Source organism: Coptis chinensis, chromosome 6 (genome assembly GCF_015680905.1).
Source record: "Coptis chinensis isolate HL-2020 chromosome 6, ASM1568090v1, whole genome shotgun sequence".
NCBI classification, from domain to species: Eukaryota; Viridiplantae; Streptophyta; class Magnoliopsida; order Ranunculales; family Ranunculaceae; genus Coptis; species Coptis chinensis.
This window is the reverse complement of record NC_141461.1, coordinates 13,606,921-13,634,041: the sequence shown is the minus strand read 5'-3', so window position 1 is coordinate 13,634,041 and position 27,121 is coordinate 13,606,921. Positions and strand designations below refer to the sequence as shown.

The 27,121-nt window shown below is 34.9% G+C and overlaps 1 protein-coding gene and 2 long non-coding RNA genes across 3 annotated transcripts; 2 read left to right on the top strand and 1 right to left on the bottom strand.

Annotated features, from left to right (window-relative positions):
- The first annotated feature begins 2,107 nt into the window (after positions 1-2,107).
- LOC147491579 (exopolygalacturonase-like) lies at positions 2,108-3,922 on the top strand. Its single transcript, XM_086566423.1, has 5 exons — positions 2,108-2,242; positions 2,348-2,521; positions 2,654-2,943; positions 3,072-3,300; positions 3,432-3,922. The coding sequence occupies exons 1-5, from the start codon at positions 2,171-2,173 to the stop codon at positions 3,651-3,653; spliced, it is 987 nt and encodes a 328-aa protein (XP_086422549.1). The 5' UTR covers positions 2,108-2,170; the 3' UTR covers positions 3,654-3,922.
- Positions 3,923-5,700: 1,778 nt separating this feature from the next.
- LOC147491578 (uncharacterized) lies at positions 5,701-6,377 on the top strand. The gene is made up of 3 exons (XR_015199192.1): positions 5,701-5,838; positions 6,201-6,256; positions 6,332-6,377. It is a non-coding gene; the product is annotated as an uncharacterized LOC147491578 (long non-coding RNA).
- A 13,322-nt stretch (positions 6,378-19,699) lies between these two features.
- On the bottom strand, positions 19,700-23,893 carry LOC147491577 (uncharacterized). Its single transcript, XR_015198879.1, has 3 exons — positions 23,611-23,893; positions 22,792-22,835; positions 19,700-20,626 (listed from the first exon to the last, which is right to left on the bottom strand). It is a non-coding gene; the product is annotated as an uncharacterized LOC147491577 (long non-coding RNA).
- Between the last annotated feature and the right edge of the window lie 3,228 nt (positions 23,894-27,121).

Genomic DNA, 27,121 nt, shown 5'->3' with positions numbered 1-27,121 from the left:
CGACACCCCACCAAAACCCTACTTTGTATATTATAGCAATTGTGAAGAAGATTGATTAGAAGGTCTTTAACCACTAGGAAAAGTGCATATAATTGCCCCATAACAAAACCCTAACCTAGCTCTTGTGGAGGCATTGAGAAAAGAACGATCGAGATGAAAGGAATAAGAAGTCAAGTCGAAGTCGAAGTCGGAATAAGGTGTACGCACTGGTTTTCCCTTTTTATTTTGGGTTTTCTTCATGGGTTAAAAGTTACTGGATTATTATTGGGCCCAACACAAAAAAATCCCTATTACCATATATACGGTTTGGGGTTTTACATTAACCATATCAACCAATTCAAAATAACTTATTCTGTCACGATTCACATTATAAACATAATCCATCTTTCCAGAGTAATGCAACAATGGTGTACATTTAAACTCTCCCCCATGATGAATCTCAAAACTAAATGTTTCATCCACTATTAAGACATAAAGACATGGATAAGTCTTACAATAAAGACATAAATTAAAGACTAAATTAAAATTGACCATTCAACTTTGATGACATTTGCAAGACAACAAAGCATTCCACAAATAACATTAAACAATGTTACACTTGACGACAAAAAACAAATCTTTTGGTTTTAACAATAAACAAACAAATCACAATAGAATAAGACAATAGAATAGACATCGTTGTTTGTTGCAAAGTAAAATAAAGAAAATAGACAATGAAAAACACTAGATTCAATAAAACTTACTTGGTTATTGAGTGCGTGCAAAACAGTCCCACGTTGAAATATTGTCGTCTTTTGAGGTTGAGGTTCAAATTTTCTCTAATTTTGAAAAGGTGGAATATAACTAGGGTTTATTAGGAGAATTTTTTTTTTTTTTTTTTTTTTTTTTGCAATTTAGGTTTTATGTGTTTTGCAATTTGGAGGGAAATGACCTCACGGATGAGAAAAAGGGGAAAACAAACACGTGGCTTTAATTAGATGATGTGTAATAAAGTTTTTAAATTTGTTGTGTTTTTTCCACGGATGAAAAATAATAAAGCTCCACAGTTGATTTAACGTCACACTTTACCTGACACATCATCACTCCGGCAGTCTAATTTGGCCTGAATTAGAGTTGAGATAGTACATTGCATAAATTGGTACAAAAATAGTACATTGTTCTAAATTACACATTTTGAATAGTACATTGCCCAATTTAGTGTTTTAGTCTAAAACCAATCAAATATCTACGTCACTGGCCACTTTTGCCATATACAAAATGATGTACCACCAATACGCTTAGTCAATGGGGTTTAGGCATGCATCTAAGTTTAGAGATCCTAATTTGAGGCAACAATTCAGATAGAAACTAAGTCTTTGGGCATCTCTGTATTCCCAAAATAAGGACATAGTTGGTTTAATTGATAGGTGCATATTCATCGGGTAATTATAGTTAAACGAAATTAATGGCTGTAAAGAAAGTTAAAAGGTCTCACGAAGCTTATTTAATACCCATGGAACGCTCAATCCCATAAATTCATTACACACTAATAATCACACATAAAAATATTAGAAGATGAAGGTGGAGATAGTTTTTTCTCTTATTTGCTTTCATGCATTTATTATGGTAGCAAGAAGTTCTTCAATAATATCAGATCAAGGAGCAGAAGTCCAAGGATTGTCAACGGGCGTAGGAGATAGTGCAACTGGAGGCACTGATGTCCAAGGATTGTCAACAGCCGTGGGAGATAATGTGACTGGAGCTGGAAACGACCAACAATTGTTGTCTGGATCAGGAACATTTAGTGTCAAGGACTACGGCGTGAAAGGCGATGGAAAACCGACGATACAAAAAGTGAGTCTCTAGTTTTTTTCAACCGCATATGCAGGCTCAAACTACTTGGGCAATATGAGTGCCTTTTGGTACAACCATGCGCATTTAAACACTGCCAGCGCGTGATTGAACCATAGGCAGATAAAGCCATGAAGGGAATGCCTTTTTCCTTCAAAATTCCATGCAGAAAAACGAATTTATTTTTATTCATACTGTTCGAATTGATATTAGTTTGCGACCTTTATTAGATTCTTAACATGAAAACTGGGCTTTGTGTTTTTGTTTCTAGGGTTTTCAATCTGCCTGGCAAGCTGCATGTGCAGCCTCAGGTTCACCAACACTTTCGATACCAAAAGGAATGTATCTGATCGGTCCAGTTAAATTTACAGGTCCATGCAAAAATGCTAAAACCATAACGGTGCAGCTGGAGGCAAGTTTCATTTATTCATCAAATCACGTACTTCATTCCACTGTAACAAAGACTTAATTCTCGTATTCAGAAACTGATTTGATTTCAGTATCATCAAATCACCAGGGTACGTTGTTGGGTTCGTCCAACTTGGGCCAATATGCAGGAAATGATTGGCTTCAGTTTGGGTGGTTGAGCGGGTTGACAATTACAGGAGGTGGCACGCCTGATGGGCAAGGAGCTCAAGCATGGCCGCAAAATAAGTGTCCCAAGAGCAAACAATGCAATACCCTTCCTGCAGTAAGTGATCATTGACAATGAAAATGATTGAAGAGATTTCATTCGAGCAAATGAAACTTCAACAATCATGCCAAATAATTTGATTCAACTTTAGCTCAAGACTAACCAAATTTAATTGTTTTTATGTACCAGAATCTTAAATTCAATGCTGTCACGAATTCGTTTGTCAAAGGCATAAAGTCGGTGAATAGCAAATTCTTCCACATTGGTATGGTAGACACCCACAATGTTCAATTCATTGGACTCACGATTACTGCTCCAGACGCCAGTCCAAATACCGATGGTATTCACATTGAACGGAGCTCAGGAATAAGTGTCGTGGACTCACACATTGGCACCGGTGATGACTGTATCTCAATTGGGCATGGGAGCACTCAAATTACAGTTACTGGAGTTACCTGTGGACCAGGACATGGCATTAGGTAATTTCTACTAACATATTGCTTCACTAGTGAATTTTTATCTTCTGGATTCAGAACAATTTGGCGTGAATGAAGATGCAGCATTGGTTCACTTATGGTGGACTAATTAGTCTTATTGCCTGTTACAGTGTTGGAAGTTTAGGAAGATATCCCAAGGAAGAAGATGTGCGCGGAATAATAGTAAAAGGCTGTACCCTTACCGGGACTATGAATGGCATTCGCATCAAGACATGGGAGAATTCACCAGGTCCTAGTACTGCATCCAACATGACATTCGACGACATTATCATGGTCAATGTAGGCAATCCTATCATAATCGACCAGACCTATTGTCCATTCTCAAAATGTGATGCCGCGGTAAGAAAATTAGGGAACCACTTTCGTCCAAGTTCAGTTTTTACGAAAAATTTGTTTTTGTAATTTACTTATAAGTTTTCACAAACCATCTCAGCTGACTTTCGCTTATGCTTTTAATTCTCGTCATGTAGTCGCCTTCTAAAGTGAAGCTACAGGATATAACTTTCCGAAACATCAGAGGAACATCAAAAAATCCTGAAGCAGTGACACTTGATTGTAGCAGTGCGGTACCATGTCAAAATGTCATCCTTGAGGAAATTAACTTGCAACACTCTGCTGGTCCCAAATGCATATGTAAGAATGTCAAGGCAAAATTCGTTGGGAAACAACTTCCAGCCCCATGCGCCGTGTAGTACCAAATGGAAGTAACCAAAGTTAATTAGGGAACAAGAGATGGCGACAAGAATGTAAACCCCAATCACAGCCTGATTGTAACTAAAGTTAATTAGGAACAAGAGATGGCGACAAGAATGTAAACAAAATAACCTGATTGTACGAGTGATTTCCCACTGTGGTCATCCATACATTTTTTCTCACTGAGGTCATCCCAATTGAACGAGTGATTTCACAATTCATCCTATTGTATTGTTTTTATGAACTTATTGTTTCTCTCTCCAGTTAATGCAATCTCTCTATACATAAATTGCAATTTTCTTCTTTCTTGGACTCTTTGTTCATAAGGTCTTCTCCACTCCTCTCTTTAATTCTTTCATAAAAAATATTTCTTTACATTTTTTTTTTTTTTTTGGAGATGAGTACATTGTTTGCATTCTGTTCTGTAACTCCAAGTTGCTATGTTGGAGCACTTTTAACTGTTGTCTGTTTCTTTCACTTGAAGTACTTTATAATTCTAAAGTTGCATATCTTGTCTTTATACTTGAGCTATTGCAGCATAATGAACAACTAACGTAAATGTCTGAACTAATGCATATTGATTGGACATATAGTTTCGTTAGATTTAAGTGCATTTAGTTCAGATTCAGTACCTAATTGGTGTTTGGTAGCAATATCCCAAAGTTAACAATAAATGGGCTCTATTTTTTTTCACGCACCAAGTTCTTGGAACTTTTTGGCAAAACCAACTAGCCAAAGGAAATTGTGGTAGGATCTTAAATGGAATAGTAGGAAAAAGGATGTTGGTAGGGTCTACATTTGCAGCATAGGGGGGTGGGGTGGGGTTGGGTTCGACCCTTGTCTCAAACTCTCATTTGCTTAATAGGAATAAACACCAATAGCAGCATCTTTGGGTTCTCTTGGGATCGCTTTGCAGGTTGATGGCAAAACAATTAAGTGTTGTTAAGCTTTCATTGTATTTGTTTGATCCAATTATATGGCTTCAAGATATAATTATATGATTGCTCTTTCTTAGTTAATTATCCCATGTGGGACTATATTAATATCTCATCAAGCCCCCTCACGTGTGGTGTTACTTGAACCTAACACGAGGACAATGTACTTGGGAAACATGGAGTAAATGGTCCCATTTGGGCCAAATACAATTGCCTGCTCTGATATTTTCTAAATATGGGCATTCAACTCAAGGAACTATATACTATTATGCAAAGCTTTAATTATCCCATGTGAGACTATACTAACATCTCAAAAGATACTACTACTTGATATGCAGTGAGAGAAATTCCCACATAAAAAAACTACATTTTTCATGTCACTAGTTTTATATACTATGTCCAAGTGAAGAGTTGGCATTTCTACTTTGGTACTGCAGATAATATGCACTTAAATCACAGTATGTTCTGTATGTCTTCTTATGTATGAAATAACTCTCTCTCTGTCCCCTTTAAATAGGTACCAATCGGGAGCTGCCATGTTAAATTTAGAAACCTGAGTCAGTATCGTGGTTGTGCCACAGCAAAAGTGATGTCTTCTCACTACAATTTAACGAGTCGGTAATATTGAATGTTATTTAGTTTTGTATAGTATGGATAGGTGCTCTTATGCCATCGTGAATGTTTGTTTACTTGGATGTATTTATTCAAGGGGTCAAGGCTCTATGTGCATAATTTAATATCTACACTTGGATCGTCGAAATTATAAGTCCGTGTTTTTAGTAGGCTTGGTTTTGGCTAGATGCAATTTGTATGCGTGTAGTTGCAGTTTTTCCTTCCATCCGTTGAATAGAGCAAACATTATATTTGTATAATTGCATATCGAGATTCGTTATGCAATCTATCATACTCCTAGTCCTTTCACAATCATTTCATCGGAATTCCGATTGGTTGTGCTCTTCATTTTACATTTTGTTTTATTATTGCAATATGTTTAATTTGATGTAAATGACATCTTATTGCTGGGTTGTAGTACTAGTTATTGAAGTCTCGTCCTGAACTTATCATGTTTATCTTTTGTTGCGGGAAATGTTATGTTGTGTGGCTTCAAATGGTGGAATTGTAACAGTTGATGTTCGGCCGAAACAGCAAGGAACAATGGGTTTCTAGACATCGAATACCTTTCTCATCAAATACAGATCATGAGGATTCAAGTAGGAATGCTCAGAAACGGACTAAGGCATGATTTGAGGTATATATTGTGCTGCTTGTCTATGGCCTTTATAACATGTTCAAATCTAAATGCTATTATTCTTTATTATTTCCTTCCAAAAGCTTTGTATTTTCATCCAACATATAGACTTAAGAATTTTATCAAGCAATGAGTTTACAAATATATTGATGTAACTGTACGGGTCACAATTTTCTGCTTTTTGGAAGTAGCTTCTTAGTTAGAGTGCAAGTTTTTACAAGTATGAAACAATAACGAACATTATGCAAATAACTTCAATGGATCAAATACTCAATACTGATTATATCGTCATATCCTGAACTTACGTTGAATTGATTGTTGTCTCGAAATTTGTGATTGGATTCCATTGTTATGCTTTGCAGGTCAAAGGAAGTATACATCCTTCTTGTACCATTTTTATGCCTTCCTCTATCTCCAGGTACTGATAGACGAATTAAGCATCAACATTTCTTATATGAGATATTGTTGAATTTTTTCAATTATGATTTTGTAGTTTGAAAACACTTCAAACCGATGACCAGTACTTCTTGGCAAGTTCAATGGATGGTTCGTGAGTTTTTATATGAATTTATTTTGCTACAGTCATTTAATGTTCTCCATAAAGTTAATCTTATCTTGAGGTGGTTTCTAATGACATGTTACGATGGAAGTTGCGCTGGTAGATTAAAGTAATAGTCAATGTGGTGATGTAGTTGCAGGCATGGACCAAAATATCGCCGATATATCCGATATATCGCCGATATATATTGGTATTTTGGTACACCGACATCAATATTTTTGATATATATCCACCGAATATAGAACTTTTTTTTCCCGATATATATCGGAATTTCCGATATAAAATTTTATATCGCCGAGATAATTGATATATTCGATATTTACTATATATATCGTTTGACTTTTTGACCATTTTTTAATATAAATCCGATATTTCCGATATATCCGATATTTTCAATATTTTAAATAGTTTGGACTAGTCACAAAAAAATAGATATATCCAATATATCCGATATATATCGGTTTTTGGGTACACCGATATATTAATCGATATCGATATTTTGGTCCTTGGTTGCAGGATGCTTTATCATATGTTATATGAAGATCTATACATTCATGACAAATTACTATTTATCTTATTTTATTTTGTTTGTTTATTTATTTTTCTAGAAAGAGCACATAATATAGAGTGTAAATTTCTTGGAAGCCACCTCTATTTTAGCACCCCAAGTCCCCAATTACATGACAAGTGACTTACAACCAAACAACCCCTCCCCTCCCCTCCCCCACACCACACGCACACACACAACACTCAAAAAAAAAAGTTTATGCAAGTGGGAATCAAACCCAAGGTCTCCTGATACAACCACCAGGGCCTTGACCACCTGAGCTGCTGGACACTTTACAAGCTACTGGGGTGCACGTGGAATGCCTTTTTGTCTTTCATACTTCAGAAAAATTTCTTCGAGCTATCTTATGTTCTTTTGTTGTAGATGCTACTCTATTTACTCTTATGTTTGAAGTATAGAGTGAACTGTTCTTGACGTGTAATTCTGATTTCAAATGTATATATGTACAATTTTACAATTTTACAATTTTACAATTGGATTTTATTATAGATCAAACTATATGATCACCGCCTTATTCGGAGAGGATATGTTCAATATTATGAAGGGCATGTAAATTCCCACTCACGGATACAGCTAGGAGTGGATTAAATCCGAGAGAGACTAATGATGTCGTACATTATCTTTTGGCGCCAATTGTTGTTTGAAGTTTTCAAGTAAGCCGAAGTTAACGCGGCCTTTGAGATTTGTACTAGGAGGAAAGGATGGTAACGTCGATTTTGGAGCATCGGGGACAGGGTGAGCTGCTCTTTGGGAAGAAAGTATCACATTCGCACCCACAACAAGCTTTGGCCGCCAGAACTGGAGGTACTTCTCTACCGTTCACTTTGGGCTTTTCTTTGGTAGTGTATTTTTTTCTCTTGGTTTTTACTCATCAATCTTCTTTGTGTAGCAGAGCTAATGGGAAAATCGGTGTTATACCAAAAGTATGAAGAATATTTGTATGAAAAGAATCGCAGTTGGGGTGCATGGCATGGATCTGCTGGTGGGTTCTTTATTTTTTTTCATTTACCATAGGGTTTTGTAATTAGCAAATTATTTTAACTCGATTTGATCATTAACAGATGAGGAACTTGACCAAGGAAGAATTTGTGCACATTCTTCGCCACCATAGCACTGGATTCGCAAGGGGGAGCTCCAAATACAGAGGTGTCACACTTCACAAATGCGGTCGTTGGGAAGTTCGTATGGGACAGTTCCTAGGCAAGAAGTAAGAAATCTTCGACTCGACTTAGCCATACATTTACATAATGTATGAATGTAGCTGTTAGGCCTAATTTCGAGAATGCTTGCTCTTAAAACTGAGTCGCTATATTCTAGTTGTGGGGTTGTTTGGTTCTTGGACACAGTATATGTATGCATGGAAACCGTATTATCATCGTTGAGAATACGACGCTTGTTTGCAGGTATATATATATCTTGAGTCGCTCGATAGTGAAGTAGAAGCCGCAAGGTCCTCCGTGAGTCGTAGATCCAGTCTTATGTGTTCCACTCTTTTAAATATTTATCAATTTATTTTTTCAAAAGTTTTTTATTATTAGTTAAATCAATATCGAGAAGTCCTTAGTACTTATAAGAATTAGAGAGCATAAAGCCAATTTTATGAAGAAAAATAGTTTACGTCTTCAAGTCCTAGCACTTTTCATTATGTAGGTCTTCTTCAAATTTGTTGAAGGTGGCCAACTAACCAAGTTGGAAGGATTCCGGCAATCTCTGTTTCAGGTTTTTTTTTATGCATATATTTGTTTTTTTGCAATTACAAGGATTCCTTTCGTATATAGTTTGAACTTAGAAAATTGTCAAAGAGTAATAGCTGTGGTCTTTTTTGGATTGAATTATAGTAGATATAGAAAGGTTTAAAGATTGATTAGTTAGCCCTTAAACATACATCTTTTTTTGTACGCCCATAGTTAATTAAGGTTCTAAGTTCTTATCACTTCACGTTATAAGTTTACAACCCATCCTCTCGTAGACATTAGAATTAAAGTGTGACGTCTCGAGATAGGTCCTAGGTGTTGTCCTTCAAGTTTTCTCGTCTTTGAATCTATTTTTTCTGAAGGTGAGGTGAGAGTAACCGTTTCTCTTAGATAATTAGCCTAAACCAGTTAACATAGTACTAGATTTTGTTGGATTGTTATATATTTTGAAAGACTAACAGTTGATATTGGAAGAAATGATGACTTGAGAAAATTCAATCAAGAAGAAGGAATAATAGCAATTATTGAATTCACTTGCTGATTGGTGAATAACTCTAATAACCATTCTAGTTTGCGAGAAGAAGCACAAATTCTACACCTTGTATCAAAAACTTAGCATCGAAAAAGAAACCTTAGCTTTTAAATTCTTGTAGAATTGTCATGAGGTCATCTCAGCCATGGACCAAAATATCGCCGATATATCCGATATATATCGGTATTTTGGTACACCGACATCGATACTTTCGATATATATCTACCGAATATAGAACCTTTTTTTCCCGATATATATCGGAATTTCCGATATAAAACTTTATATCGCCGAGATAATCGATATATCTGATATTTACGATATATATCGTTTGACTTTTTGACCATTTTTTAATATAAATCCGATATTTCCAATATATTTCCGATATATCCAATATTATATTTTCGATATATCCGATATTTTCAATATTTTAAATAGTTTAGACTGGTCACAAAAAAATGGATATATCCGATATTTTCAATATTTTAAATAGTTTAGACTGGTCACAAAAAAATGGATATATCCGATATATCTGATATATATCGGTTTTTGGGTACACCGATATATTAACCGATATCGATATTTTGGTCCTTGATCTCAGCTAGGGGAAGCTGTGAGAGTTTTCAGGTTGGTTTATGCTTCTTCATTATGCATTTCCTCCTTAGGTTGGTTTATGCTTCTTCATTATGCATTTCCTCCTTATGTAACAGTAAAACTTCAATGTCACACTCTAAGTCTAGAGTCATCCCTTCAATGTCACACTGTTAGGTTTATAGAAGTGGTGTTTTTGTTTATATATAAAGTGTTTCAAAGCCTTTTAGAATAGCTAGATAGATCATTTTGTTGTCGTTCAATGTGTTGTTCAGTGTGTTGTGTAGGGTATCAATTTGATGGAGGGAAAAACAAGAAGCAGACCAAAATAATTGCTCCCCAATCAATTGATCATGCTCACCTCAAGCTCGTCAAGGTAAAAGCTTAAAATTCCACTCTCCATTTTCTCATTTGTTCAACTTCTTACTTATTTTAGGTGAATTTTCAAATATTTAATTAATTGCATGAGTTTAATTAGTACTATTGTATTTCTAAGTTCATTATTTGTTTTGTGAATTTTTAGGAATTAGATGGACTTTGTGGAACCGCATTAGGATTTATAGTGAGTGAAGCCATCACCAATACTTGGTATTGTAATGATTCGAGATTGCTTGGAAAATCGTATTGAATATGTTACCTTTATTTGTAAATATAAATTTGTAACTCTTAGAAAATATTTTGAAGTTATATTGCATACATGGTTTAACGAATATCCTATTTTTTTTAGTCTTTTGCTTGTGTTTGTTATTATTTTCTTGTCAAATGGTATGAAAAAGCAATGGAGACTTTTATCATAGAATTGAGATGTTTGTTTCAATATAGAACAAGTAGTGTTATTTTTGCAGGTTAAGTGCGTCCTAATAAAATGGGGCAGGTTTAGTTGGTTGCTACAAAATATGAGATTTTTTTTTTATTTGTAACCCATCAGCAACGGTTCATAACCGTTACAAATTTAAAAATGTTGCTAAAATTTTGTACAAAATAGGCATAAACAAGCGTTACAAATAATATTTGCAATAATATTTGCAACGCTTAAAAACCGTTGGAAAGTTTTTCTTGCAACGGTTAATAAGCGTTGGAAATTTCAGTTTGCAACGATTAATAACCGTTGGAAATTTATATTTGCAACGCTTATTAACCATTGCAAAATTTTCCAACACTTTACCCACGCCATATTTGCAACGCTTAAAAAGCGTTGTGAAAATTATTATCAATGGTTTTTTGCCATTGCAAATTGCCTATTATGGTGTAGTGTTGATAATGTGATTTAAAATTCCGCATACCATTGACTATTTTCCTAATTGTAAGGGGAAAAATTTTGATAAGTACGCCAACTACGATGAAGAACTCTAATTAATGTGCGAAAAAAAAATAATGATTCAATGATGTAGATTAGGTAACTCTAATCATTTTTGTGCCAAATTAATTGAAAACATTTTGAAGTAGGATAATAATGTGTAACATTTTGAAGAGGGAAATGTACAATACAAAATGATTTGAAAACGTAATAATAACTAAATTATTCATGTAGGAATTATGGTAAGCGACTACCGGGGTGATGTTAACTTTGTGATGTACAACAACTTAATCTATATCGTCCACACAGTTTGAATATAATTTAGTATCCGTCTTTTTTTTAGGGTTTTCTCCAATGGTGAGTTTTGGTTTTAGGTGCGACTTGTAGATGTAGTCATAAAAATATAGAAAAACGTTATGTTTTGAGGTGTTTTGAGTAGTATAAATTGGAAATCTATCTTCAAAAGATGTTGTGGTTGTCTTGTTTGTAACTCTAGAGGTGTTTGACCAGACTATCCATTTCTGCAAAAAGAATAAATAAATAAATAAATAAACAATATTAACTATAGTGGAAGCAACATAGTTACATAGGGAAATGATGTATACAATATACAAAGGAAGGATTTATCAGGTTGAGGTCGAACAAAAAAAGTAAGTAAATATTGTACAAACCTAAACATTGTTATTAAGTATGGTATGAATTATTTGAATAAAGAAAAAAAAATATTGCATAATGTTCTTTAAATTGATAAGGTATCTATAGTTGTGCGCAATATGTATGATAAGAAGAAAAAAAATACATAAGAAAATGGAAAACCATTGGCTTTGTTAGGATGAAGGAAGTTATTGAATTGATTATGTTGGAATTGTGATGAAATGCATCTAAATTCTGCACAACAGTACATAAATAAAAGTTAGATTGAAGGGAAGATGCTTTACAGTAGTAGAAAATAATAATAATAGAGAACCATACCTTTCATGCCAATTCACTTGATTTTTGTGGACCATGCAATTTATAGAGGTGGACAAAGCGTAACGTTATAATTAAAAGTGTAACCCCATGTCAAATGAGTTACTATTACCATCAATACAAATGAGTTTCATTATACTGAAGAATAATAACAACTTTAAGTGTTGGTTTTGGAAGGTGGAGTATTGTTTGTTGCATGTACGCCAATAAACTTGGAAATGTAAAAACACCCATGTATTTAACTTTATGAGTCAATTTGGTAGCCGTGACTATTTGCTTTGTTTTTGGTAAAAGACAGTCTAATAAATTTAAGGATACTACCAAAAAAATCCTCTCTTTGGAGGATGCATATTGGGAAAGAAATCGACAGTCCTAAAGAGCTAAAACCATAATCGGAACCCTAGTACAAAATATCCCGATATATCGCGATATTTGGGGATATCTATCCAGATTTCAGAGAAAAATATATAAATATCACGATATGTTCAGAGATATATACGACTGTAAATATCGGTGATATTTCGACGATATTGCAATATTTGTGATATTTTGCGATATTTGAAGATATTTGACGATATTTTTTGTATATAACAATTTTATTTAATATTTACTATTATATTTCAAACAAATATAAATAATATATCATGATATATCAAGAAATATCCATGATATCTATGATATTTGTCGATATTTTAGATATATCCACGATATTTGCATGTGAAACAATGTCAAATATCCCTAAAGAGAGGGATATATCCACAATACATATCCTGAAATTGAATAATGATAAATACCCATATCCTGATATTTTGTACTATGATCGGAACAAAGATAAAGGACGAACCATTAAGATTGGTTTAACCGTCCTTAACTAACTACTCGTATACCCGTCGCACTTTCTCAAACCCCCGTCGTAGATACAAAATCATTGTCTCTCTAAAAGATTTGCTACGGGAACACATGTCTTCGTAAAAAACATGAAACCCATCGTCGTAAACATAAGAATTTCTCGTCGCCATCCAAAATGTCCTTTTCTTTGCAACTGTGTTTTTTTACTTCACTTCAACCGACTCTCTTTCCTTTCTGCTGAAGCAGAGCAGTAATCACTTGATTTTGTGAAGAAGTATCTTTAGTCATGGGGATCGATTCCGAATGGAAGAAGAACCATTTCAAAACCCCTAAATTTTTCTCACCAAACACTTAACTCAAAACCTAAACCCTAACTCATCCCATCTTCTTCTCACCAAATCCTCTTATCAAAATTCTCAAAAGATCGTTTCTTTTTTGTTTGGTGTTGGTGCAATTAGATGCGAAGGAGATATGGTGCTATGAATGCACTCTCAAAGGTAACTTTAATCTCTTTTTTCAATCTTGCTTATTTCTTCATTTATTTGTTATTTTGTTTTTGTGTTTACAGTAGGGTAATTCTTCTTCGGCTTTGCCATACAAGAGAGCTCCACCAACTTGGCTCAAAATCCCTTTTTCAGGTAGACGGTATTGAGTCATTACTATCTTTCTGTTTTGATTAGTTATTTCTAAATTTTAGATAGAAATGTTAAGAAAACTAGTGGTTTTGGGGTTCGAAGGGAATATACTAGTTACTAAGAAATTGGCTCTTAGGTTTAGTTTATATGGAGAAAAGAAAGTTGTTCAGGTATAGAAAGTAAAGTATACTCTTTTAGGCTGTTTTGCAGTAAACTGGTTAAGTATACATAACGGGTTTTGACATAAATATGCCTACTGGCTAAGATTTTTAGATCCTTAAAGCAATCACTCATCATCCTCTTAATTTCTTATAATCCAAACCTCGAAAGATTCATCCAGGCATAATTTCTGCATTGTTGGTGATAGGCATGTTGACAATTAAGTAAGTAGTCAAATAGTAATATATTTTTGTTAATTAATAATTTGATGGTTAATATAAAGAGAATGGAAACAGGTCACACGCTGTCTCTACATACCTTCTCATATGTTATTCAAAAATATACATATAGTGTTGTATAATGGAATATTTTCTAGAGTTGCAAAAACTTATTGGAATGCTAGCAAGTCTTGGTAAGTTTTGAATATTAGCATGCATGGTTGGAATTCCGAGTGTTATGGTTAGGTATATGGATCGAGAAGTCAATTCACAACATTCTTAAGTTTGGTTTGCTTTGTTTGAAGCAAGTATCAAAGTTGTTGTGACAGTCTAGTGATTATCTTCTATTCACGTCGATTATGTTGATTACCTTTATATGCAACTCAAAACAATATTGTATGACAGAATGATATGAGATGAGATGACGCAACATAATAAGGCTATTGGGCTCCAGGTTGGTAAGTGTTTATGTGATTTTTCTTGTCTATGGTTATTAGTTTTATTATTTTTGTATTGATTGACTACACCATAATTCAAGAAATAGGACACTCTTAGGACTATATACCCTGTCTTAAATTAAGAACGATAATTGTCGCCTTAAATTGTCTTAACCCCGTCGTAGTTGTTCTTTAGGTTGACTAAGGTTGACTCTAAGACATTAGTTTTCGTCCCAAATACGAGACGAGACAAGTTGTCTTTCCTAGTTTTGGTGACCGTCGTAGATTATTTTGTAGAGAGAAGGTATTGCTCACATGCTGTCTTAAGTTGTCTTTCTTTGGCTTTGGTGGGAATGATTTGTAAGTTAGAGCAAAATCGGCAAGAGTTGCATCTCTCTCTCTCAAGTTTGGTAACCCCCTCATCTCTATCTCAACTTTTTGTATCCCTCTCTCTCTTTCATCAATTTTCGTTTTTGTTCAGTACCTCAATTTCTAAACCCCATTTTTTTTTTCGATAATCATTTATGAACCCCAATTTTTAGGGTTGTGCATTATTGTAAACATACAAAGTGGAGAGGAGGTGTCAATTAAATTGGTATGTTCTACTCTTTGTGTGTTTTTTTGTTTGAGAATTTTAAAACAATTTGTATACAACTTGTGTCTTTGTTGTAGTATTTTGATGTGATTGTTCACATGCTAATTTTATTGGACCTAATTAAATCGTCATGGGTTTTGTAAGAATAATAATTGAATGTTAAAAATCTCTTTTTTCCTTAGATATCGAAACCGATAATACAACCTTGTGAGTTGATAGTTTTTCTCTGTTGATAAGTATAAGTTTGAATCTTTGTTGAAGCCTATTTAGTAAGTTGGTAAGCTTGGGCCTTGGCTGTTGTCAAGCCTTACATATTTCTTTTGTTTACCTCGTACTTATCAAGAAGCAAAGACTAAAAGACAAGATATGAACCATCTTTATCTTCTTCCGTCAAAAGCACTAGTATTAGCTAGTGTAAGTACTCAAATTTATTTATTTCTTCCGTAGTTCACCTTTTAATTCAACATCCTTTTTATATATAAGCTACTGGGATTAAGTGGTACGTGTGGATAGTGTGACGACGTCCAAACGGCAGCGGTGGCTCGGGAATTTCTTTGAGGAGTTGTTTTCAATAATTAAGTGAGTGGATTCATATTTTTCTATGCTAAAATTTATATGGTTTGATTTTTGTTTAAGCCCTAGAAATTTGGGGTTTTAGAATTCGACTTGAATTCAACTAATTTGATGTTGATAGTGTTTTAGAGTTTGATGTTTTAGATTTCGACTTGCATATATAATTGAAATGATGAACTATTGGAGTTCGTAAGTGTAATTTCATAAAGAGATGTGAACTTTGATGTGTGTTATTAGTGAAGTATATTTATATTTGAGGTCCGAAGGTTCAAGTGATGATATTGAAGTGACTATCGTGGTCGTGGCTAGGGATATTTGTTTGTTATGTTATGAATAAAATATGATGATTTAGTTTTTTTTATTGGAATATGATGATATAGTTAAGTTATAAATGTCATAAGTGTTAGTTATTTTCGCTTGATTGAACTGTGATTTGCAGGAGGGTAGACCCTACTAACTCTTTGTGCAGGGCGCGTGTCTATCCTATGATACTAACTCAGGTAAAAGTAAAAGTAAAGATAAATGTAGTTATTTTGTATAATCGCGTATATGTTACTTTAGATTTTTTGTTAAGAAAATAAGGAACTAAAATGCCTCTGAGTGAGGAATTACCTACCTTATCCCTGAATCACTCACATCAGCTTTAGGCTAACCCCTGTAATATGTTTTTTGCATGGCGGTGCACGGAACGTAGATGGAGAGTGCAATGGAAGCGTGGAGGAAGTGTTGTCTTGGTAAAGTGGAGATGTATGTATGTTAGTTTGTATAGTATAAGACATGTATTAGGGTTTCTGGGATATTGTTTGTACATTTGTCGTTTTCTTTTGATTCGAGGATTGGTTACTTGAATTAACTGACATTTGTCGAGATGGCCAAGTAGCCGGTTCTACGAATCAGTATATTTTTAATAGCTGGGTTTACAACTGAGGTATGAGGTTTTATATTTGGTTTGGACGAATTCTTATTAAATTTTCAGGTTATGACATGTTTTATATTTATGAAATGTTGAAAATATAAATGAAACTCTACCGAATTGTTTTTAGAATGTGATGTTCAGTGGTTGTTTTATATTTTAGTTCTAGTTTGGACTTGTGTGAGTCAAACCCGCTCACGTCTCCTTATTAATTTCTCGAGTCCTATTACTGACAAACAACATATTGTGTTGGGCAGACCCAAAAAAAAAAACTATTATTACAAGTGTGTCATTGGTCCCAAAAAGTCCAAAAAAAACAATTATTACAAGTGTGTCATTAGTCCTAAAAAATTGAATTCGAAAACCCCAACCTTAAACAACCCGGCTAGGTCGTTCATTGTGCAAACCCAACGATATGGCCACACCGTTTGGACTAAGTCCCCAACGATGTGGCCACACCATTTGGACTTAGTCCAAACGATGTGCCCACACCGGTCAAGAGGCCAAGAAACAGAACTTTATATTTTTCCAAAGTTCAAATCGCAAACGGTGTGGCCACACCGTTTGGACTAAGTCTCCAACGATATGACCACACCGTTTGGACTAAATCTCCAACGATATGGCCACACCGTTTAGGATTTGAACTTTGAAAAAATATAAAATTCTGTTTTTTGGCCACTTGACCGGTGTGGGCACATCATTTGGACTAAGTCCCAAACGATGTGGCCAAGTTGTTTGGGACTTAGTCCAAACGGTGTGGCTATATCGTTGGGTTTGCACAATGAACGACCTAGCCGGGTCGTTTAAGCTTGGGTTTTCGAATTCAACTTTTTGGGACCAATGTCACACTTATAATAATTGTTTTTTTTTTTGGGACTTTTTGGGACCAATGACACACTTGTAATAATTGTTTTTTTTTTGGAGTCTCCCAAACACAATATGGGGTCTGTCAATAACAAAAATACCTTAATTTATTGCCGATACATGTATATAGGATTGGTTTGATGAAATTATCATTGTTGTTATGTATAATATAGTTTCATGCACTTGGTAGGACTATCTAATTGTCAGTTTGAGAGATAGGAGTGGTTGGATGTACAAATTAAACCGTGCTTAGGTTTTGGATATGATACTGAAATGTCAAGTCTAGATATATAAACCGAAGTGTGGCTTGATTAAGATATATGTGGCTGTTATATATTACCAAGCTAATTCATTTGTTTTATGAAGAATGGTGCTTGTTTATATTAATAGGAGATGTGTCTTTTGCAACAATTCCAAATGCTATTCAGTGCATTCCTTTAATTTTCTCCCTTGTATACTGAAAAATGTAGAAAAAAGAATTATTTTTTGCCTTGTGGAATTTTAGGTTTCTAGCTTCAGTTAGAAATAAAATCACTAGTTAGTTTTAGCTATTTGATGGTGGAAAAAAAAAATAGTAAACAATCTTTACATGTTGCTGATGTTTATTCGGGCTAAGGATCTCGTAGCATGTCTCTACTTGTTTGTTGGCAATTATGTTTGTTTTTAATAATTAATTGTTTTGTTTAGACTTTTTATTTATGTGGTGACCAATTGTTTGTGTTTAGTAATTAATTGTTTCGGTTAGACCTTTTATTTTTGTGGTGACCTGGTTGCTAAGTAGACATGAGTTTAGACTATGCATATATCTATTAAGAAGTTTTGCACGTGATTGTGATATGAGAATTTGGGTACAAACTTCATAGTTGTTGCATGTGGTACTTGACTTAGAAAAGACACCTATAAGAGTATGGTTATCTTATGTAAAAGTACATTAAGAATTAAGATATACCTGCAGGTTCCGCTCATGTTGGGCTAGCTTTACTAGGAGTTGGATCTTAGCAGACCGAAGGCAAGGTTATCTACTATAACTTGACTACTTTATTTACGTACTCCTTATGTGCACGAGTATTATATTATTTATTGATCTGGCCATAAGTAGTCTTGTACAATAACTTCCAGTTTCATTCGGATGAACCGAATTGAATGAAATCAACTCCTGTGAACTCACTTCTCTGTGTGGAGTGGCGTCAGATTGATAATGCTCCTATTGTGTTGTTTGCCTTGACGTAGGCTAGCTCTTAGAAAACTCTCAAGGTTGTTTACTGTCATGAAATGCTATGTGATTCATACGAAAGAACAAAATGCGCAAAGGTGATGAAGATAGGAATTTCAAATTTCAAATTGTTTTTTCATTATGTTCCTATTCTTCCTTGTATACTTTGAAAGCCTAGTTGTTGGCAATTATAAGCTTGAAAACATTGTAAATTGACAATTATCAATGTATATATTAATTTTTGAAATGTGTTGTTTAAGTATGTTGCTTGACTAATTGATTTTATAATTTGAGAAACCTTAAATCAGGTAGCAAGGTGTCTGGAAAAATAGATTCTACAAAAAAAAATTACTTTAAACTAGTACAACGGGTAAATTGACTTCCTAAAACCAAATGCGACGGAAATGCATGTCCTAAACTTAGGACGCAAATTTACGATGCCGGTTGAGTTCCGAAGTTCTATTGCAAAGCAAATATACGACAATTTTGAGTGTCTTATATTTAACGATGGCAAAAACCGTCTCAAGCCCGTCGCAATTCTAATTCAGCTTACCACACTCATTCCCGTCGTTAATATTAATGACAGTGCTATTCACGACGGAGTCTGGGACACCATTTCCCGTCGTAAATCTCGATTTATGATGGATTTAACTGTCGTTTTTGGCCATTTCTGGTCGATTAATGATGAGAATGACAGTAAAAAAAATTCAACTACTTAACGTAAAATCTCAGTCTAAAGAACTGCAGTTTCTTCTCTTCATTACACACCAAATTGGCTTAAGGTTTATAATACAACACTACTTAAAATATGAGACAAAAAGAGAGATAGATCGTGGCTTAAAGTTTATAATACAACACATGAAGTAATTATTGAATGATTAATGTACAGACAAACCCCATGACCAGGTCCGACCTTGTAGAAGCTTGCCTTGTCTTGAGGCAAGAGCGACTGCCTTTGCTTCAATACTGCTCATCACCAATTCTCTATCCGCTCGACGATGATGTTGCCTCACATTTTTTGCTCTTTTTGGCGCCAACCTCTCATCTCTCTCTACAAATGCAAGCCTGAATCTCTCAGCCTTTGGCAATTCAGTAGGACTTGAAACAAGTAAAGGTACAACCCTCGGGACAAACCCCGAAACCGCCCATGTCTTAGGGACAATGTCCTTGACAAAAGGGTCATCCAATGTTGTATCAACTATTGCTTCAGTAGGAACTTTGACCTGTACCCCTCTGAAGCTGAATGGTGATGGATTTGGATTCAGTACTATGTGGGGACTATCAGCTGCCAAGGCTCACGGAGGCAGTTCCTATATACCCTCAAATACTTGAAACAATTGCAATTGCAAGACTCAGAAATCGGCCATACGGATCCCTTTACCGTATTACACAAACTCACAAATTGGTGATTATAACTTTTAGGGTAATATACCAAGTCTAAGGATCCGAGAACCCTTGAAAAGGAAAACTCAAAGTACGCGAATACAATGGAATCCCATTACAACATATTCTATTAGTAATAAACCGTTAGATGAGAGCAAGAGATAGATGAGTAGGGAGGTTCAATTCGTGACGTCTAGTGTTTGAGCGATGACACCGAAGTATTAGCCAATGCAAGAACTCATTTGACTGAAACCGAGTTGTTAATCTGCATATGAAGACCATCCATGACATGACTATTAACCAATTGCGCAAGATTTGGGTTCTAGGGTGTATTGACGGAAAATTAACTGAAAATTTTGGTACCTAGTATGTTTTGACTACATTTAAGCTTGGTCGCAATATGTAAAAAGCTAAAGGTTAGTAAATACTCCTAGATAGCTAAACATAAAAAGATCATGGATATGGTGGTTTATCATGCACAAAGTTTAAAACTACAAAGGGTATCTGCATATCAACCTGTGACACTCTAGGATGCATATCATGGAAATCAGAGATTGAAAATGTAGCAAGAAATCTGCATATGATTACCAAACTTCAGGGAACAAAAGAAAACCAACTTTGCATACCTGAGGCTTCAATCACAATTTGAGTTCCAACTTGTTTCGTACTTTAGCGCGATCATTTTCTACATCCGTTTGTTGTTCCATGATGGCTATCATAGCTTTTTAATTGAAAAGCCAAGCTAGGAAAAGTTGAATTGTGTTAGATAAACAAAGAGTCAAACAACCAGCTATACAAAATCACTAATTACCCACTCCTCTTCAAAAAATCAGCAAAGAGTTAAACAAAGAAATAGAATAAAAGAAGACGCAGACCAATGGATGGAAAAGGAGAAGAAACCATTCCTCTATTACAAAAATCACGATCCCGTAGAGTCAAAGAAAGTAACGGTAATCAAGATTTAATACCAAGGGTCTGGATTGAATCAAATAAACTATGGCACATGTACATTTATAGCAAGGTGCAAAAAACATTCATCCATTCAGCATCATCAGATAGTGAATCTAATATCCATCAAACCAAATGAAAATATTTAAGAGAAGTGAAGTGCAGTGTAAGTAAAAAAGATGACATAGACTGATAGACTTGTTAATAAGATTAGGAACATCTAAAATATGACTGTATCTACTACGTAACAATTAAATTCAAACAGGGAACAAAAAACCACGTCAACTATGCTAATGGTCTGATTGAGAAGATATGCAGAATTTACTTTCAAAACATGGTACACATATAAACTTAGAAACGACTAAGGCCCGCAGCCTACAAAAGCTCATCCATGAGAGACGGCAGCCAAAGTTTATAAAGCAATGCAAACATGCACGATAGACTATGCTTGTGGTTTTCATTACTTCTTGCTCGTCACAATAGACAACAAACATGCATAGTAGATTATAGCTTGTAAAGAAATGAATATGTGCCAAAGTCTACAAAGCTATATGAACATGCATATTTATACTAATCCTGATGCTTAGACCCATGTCCAAGACGAACCAATTTGGTAGTTCCACAGTAGCATTTGAATGTAAAGGTGGAATAAATAACAAAAGAAATAACGAAATGTATGGATACCATGTATCAATGAATGATCATATCAGCACACGATCCGTCATTTACAACGTACTCTAGCTAATTCTCTATATAAGTCAAGTTTGTTATCTCAGTATGATTTACTTTGGATTGTAGTTTAGAATATAAGGTACTACACATGCTAGAAGATGATTTGTTGACCTGACCCTATTCTTTATTCTCGCATCTTTTTTTTCTCATGTCACAACATCCATATATACATAAAAAGAAACATAATTTAAATGGATTTGGGCTTATATGAGGATATGTACAGATGATTAACAACTTAAATATCACCACTCACAAACCCTAACTTACTCCTTCCACTGCATAAAGAGTAGAGGTCCCAATACCCAACTAACAAATGAAGAGTTGCAATTAAAGAAACATGTGTATCTATTTTTTTCAAGTAATTTAGGCATGTTCTATTATACCTTTTTGGTTCACTGTATGGAGCATCTTACACCTTTGGCAAAACTTAACTACATCTCAATCAATAGCAATTCAATGCTACTTTATGCAAAGGTTTGGTTAGTTTAGTTGATCAATCCACACAAAGTTGTATCCAAAACTCATGGGGACATTTTGATTTATAATTAGTAGTTGTATAGTTCTATTTCAAGTGTTATTCCCATCAAACAAAAAGTCACGTCAACTCACAAAAAGGACTTTGAACGTTCCTTACAAAGTAAATAACATGGTGTATATATTTAGTCGCTTGATGTAAGTCAAATCAATTTTGCTAAGGATAAATTTTAGTTCGGAAGACTGAAGACATTGTCAGGGGATAGAACCATAGAAGTTGATCTATATTAAGAGACCCAAGAAAGAACCAAAAAGATTGGATAATCAAATCACCTCCCAATCCACCCTTGATATCAACCGGTAGTGTAAATTAGGAAAACTATTAAACTATGCTTATTTAATGGCTAATTAATCATGCTTATTTAATTATTTAATTGAGAACTTGAGCGGACGGAGCGAAGGGGTTATGTAAGTTAAAGGGTTTTTTGCAAAATTAATAATCTAATTAATTTCTAATCCAACTCACGGTTGTCATCGTGGCATTTGGAAAAAAGGAAATACTTTAAGTAACTTCTTTTGCCAAATTTTAAAAAGAGCATAGAAAAATCAGAATCCCCTAGGAAAGTAAACAAATTACCAATTACAACAACCTCAGCACAAATTTAAAAACACACCTATTTCTATTTTAAATCATAAACGGATACAAAACCAAAAGAAATAAAGCTACATCTGGTATAGAAAAGTAACATTAACCTATAAATTGGGTGTAATAAACCATATAAGTGGAGGCCATGATTCTGCAACAACAGAACATAAACATTCTTCTATTTCGTTCAGCACAATTATAGTAGAGAGTAAAAGAGCATGAACAAAAACAGATGCCTCAACAAAAGCCATATATATGTATGTAAACAAAGAGGAAGAAAGCATCATGTTAAGTAGTATGATGCAAAGAGCGTTAGTAATGAAGATGTAGGTTATCAGGCGTTCATGCACGCAGAAAAATGTGTAGGGTTTGTGTGCATAAAAAAAAATGAGATGAACAATCTCAGAGTGAAAAGAACATGAAAGACAAAGTAAGAGCAGATGCATAGCAACCTAATAATAATATAAAAAAGTGACTATTTAGCACATACTGCATTTTGACTGGTCTTGACCAAAGGGGGTTTCTCGGTTCTGATCCTCATTGTACCTGGTCTCAACCAATAGAAAAAAAAAAAGGGGACCAAAGGTCTCATAAATTATTGAGCAAAAAAAAGGCAACTCCTCGTGAGGAAGGTTTCCTCAACCCCAAAAATCCACCACAAAGACGGAATCACAAACTTTTGGAGCTTGGTCCTCTCCCTTTCCACCCGACTTTCTACACTAATTCAACACATGTTTTTGAATGGAGGGGCTTAGTATTTTGACAGTGCAAGGATTCAAGCTACCGGAATAATAATAGAACATAGTGTAATGCAGATACAAAGATACGCCTTGAAAATTAACAAAAAAAAAAAAAAAAAAATACCGTAATGTGCGGAAAAGAAAGTGTTAAGGATGGGAAAATAGGTAGGAATTGAAGAGTCGTACCGGGGAGAAACTTATAAGAAAACACAGAGGGTGAAAAAAGTCTTTCTCTAGAATTGACTATACCATGAAAAAGTTCAAGGCTGCGCAATCAACAAAAATGGAACTGCATTCTCATGTTTGGAAACTAAATAAAGAGAAAAAAAAATAGGAAAAAAACAAATATAACATAACTTACATGAGATTTGTTGATCACAGGTGGTGCAAGAGATAGAAACATGCATACCAAGTACTGGGCGTATTTTCTGAATAAACATCCCCGAGAGATGATTTGAGCAGGCAATGCTAAGCTAACATAAAAAAATAAATGAAATAAGGGAAAGTCAAACACAAAAAAACACAAAAGAAAATCTAATTTCTAACATAAGTATCAAGAAATATAATAAACAATTTGGAAAGAACAAATAATGGAAATACATACCCCCTGTTATGCAAAGCTTTCACTCCAAAATGGATAATAACATGAATGAATTAAAAAACAATCAATCAGAAATGGCCATGAATCCAATACATCTATGATTCACTTGAGAAGAGTATGATTTCAGGGGTTGGGAATAGAGAGCCAAACCCAATATAGTCAGGAATAAAGAGAGTGAGAAAAGAAAATTTTATGGGAGAGGAAGCTCTCGGGGGTGTGGGGAATGGGGATAGGGAACGAAGGCATTTCTTTCATAATTCTCTCAATTAATGACTATTTTCTCTCAGTGGCGAGGAAATGGCTAGACCTTTGATTTATCCGAAAGGTTTATTGGAAAAGAGAAAGGTTATTGGAACCGAATTAATTGCTTAATTATGTCATTAAGTATTTTTTTTCTTTCCCACACATGCCTTGAGTCTTGACCCTCGATTTATACCCCCTGAAATTGAATCCCAACCGCGAGTCAGGAAATTGTTGGTATGAAAGAAACATATGATGCCATGAAATCAGTGTGATATAAAATTATACATATCCTAGAGATCATTATACCACAACACCTTCTTTTACATATGAATTAATTGTGGAGGTTTTATATCCACTACCAAAAAAAGGGCTTTTTGCAGCAAGGTTTTTCTCACGGCCATTGATTTCGAGGCTAAAAGCCCCCTTTTGCAGCGGTCATCTTTACTTGAGGCAACACATAGTTTTTAGCCTTGGCTTGTCACCATCCCGCGGCTATATCATATGTTCTCGCCACAACTGTAGACATCTCGCAGCTAAAGGATACTTCTAGCCTCGGATGGAGTTAGGCCGTAGCTAAAGGTTGCACATTTTGTGGCGTGGTGTGGTTGGCCGTTGCCAAATGGTCTTTTAAATTGGTTAAACAATTAAACTCATAAATTTTAATATAGAAAGAACTGAAAAATTCGCCCAGCTTTTTATTTCCATCTATCCCGCCCATGTTTTCATTATCTCGCGCCTAAAAATCGAAAAAAAGGAAAACAATTAAGAAAGAGCATGTTTAGGGTTTTATATCTCTCCCAAATATACTAAACCATGGGCAGCTAATCTATTACTGAAATTTCCATTAGATACAAAACTCGTTTTCATATCTTCTCCCATTCATCCGTTTTTATCGAAAGTGAACCAGGTAAGCTTTAGTTCAATTCTTTTCCCTTCACCAAATTCATTTAATTTCAGGTAAGCCTTACTAAATTATTTTTGTTTCTTTGTGTGTTCAGTAGAAAAATCGTAATTGAGTTTCTTAGACAAGGAGCTTGGATTTACCAGAAAGGACTAGGAAGAAATAGAGAAGGTAATTGGATTTATTCATTGTGTTGATTTTGTCAAGTTCATGGTACGACAGTTCAAATTCTCTTTTAATGTTTTGTCTTCCAAAGAACACTAAAGGTTGGGATATAGAGCCATTAAGTTCCTTGAATGTTCAATCATATGCTTCAGCATGTGGTGATGTAGACACAGACCCTTTTAACCCTATCAAATGCATCTGCGCTCAATGTTGTAAAGTACTAATGACAAAGCATCAGGTGGTAGCTTGTCATGAATTTGCTGGACGGAGATATAGTTTTTTATGTAGTGGATACTAGATAGGAAAAAGGAAGTTTCTCATGAATTTGCTAGATGGAGATGTAGTTTTCATGTAGTGGATATGAAAGCGAAATATAATCCTTGCAATATAATGCCTCGGAAAAGAACCGACCTTGAAATGTTGTTGTCAGAACTGGGTTTGCTGGCGGATTTTCTATGCCATACCAGTTGGTGTCGGTTACTCGGTTCTAGAAACTTCCTAGTAGCTTATATCATTTGTTTAGGGTTTGTGGACTGCGGATCAGTAGGTATGGCTGTGACAACCTTAGTTAAGCTTCATGCTTGATTTTAATAGTACTTGATAGGGGTCTGCCTTAATGCATAACTTATTCAGAAAATAAAAACTAAAGAATTAATTTACTCCAAACTCAATAGTGTAAAGTGTAAACATAAGATTAATAATTATGGTTACATGAAAGTTTTGACAAAATACGAGAGCAACTTACCAACCCAAAATGAAAAGAGCAAAACATACTCAGATAACAAATAAGTTAAACTCCAATGAAGTATATTGTACTCTGAAACAAAGCAGAACCCTATGCAGAGCACTGCTACAGCATAGGTTCCACCCAGATGCCGGGTTGATATTTTTGGAGTCAGTTCGCCAGTTCGGTAATGTGGCTCAACCGTACAATCTTTAAGGTTGAAAATTCCCATATCATGAGGTCTAATTCCATACTCTTCTTGCCCAAAGTATCCTTCATAGTGGTCATCAGTAAAATATATAGAATTTTGCTTGCATTCGGGAAAGTCTGAAGTTGATAGAGACAGAGAAGAACTATGACCAAGAAATAGTACTCGGTCATGTATGTTATCCTAGGAAGCACGGATACCGACACACTATGAAGCATTGATACGTCTCTAAGGGTGAAGTATTGGTGTCCGATACGTGTCCAACACGGATACGCCCCGATACGTGTCGGATACGCGATTCGGAGTATCCGATTTTTTAGAGAGAAAACATAACGACTTAGTTAAGTTTCAACCCCTCCTCACACTTTTCTTATATAGGAAAATAGTCGGTTTACAAAATAGTCCGTGCCCCTTCTATGATGGCGAAATATATATATTATTCAAACGTGTCCATGACGTATTCGTATCCTATATTTTTGAAAAATGTCGTGTCTGCGTATCTGTGTCATGTTGTGTCCGTGTCGCATGTCGGCTAGAAAGCACGGATAACGATAAAGAAAAATTCCCATTTAGTTCTCGGGTAAAATTCCCCGTTTTGCTAATTTCTCAAGTCCTTTCGTTGCAAAGGTGCAAACATAGTTGCCTTGAGAAAAGTTTCTCAGTGAGGGTATGTAACCTTAGTCACACAAACCATGTACAAGGTATATCACTCCCGATCTAAAACCACGGTTTGGCGAATTTCGACCAAAAGCTCCTAAAATCCGCGCTTTGAAATTTCTAAAACCGCGCTATCAATTTTTTGAACCGCACTTTCAGTTTTTCAATATCTTTTTGGCCTTATTTTTTTATTTTATT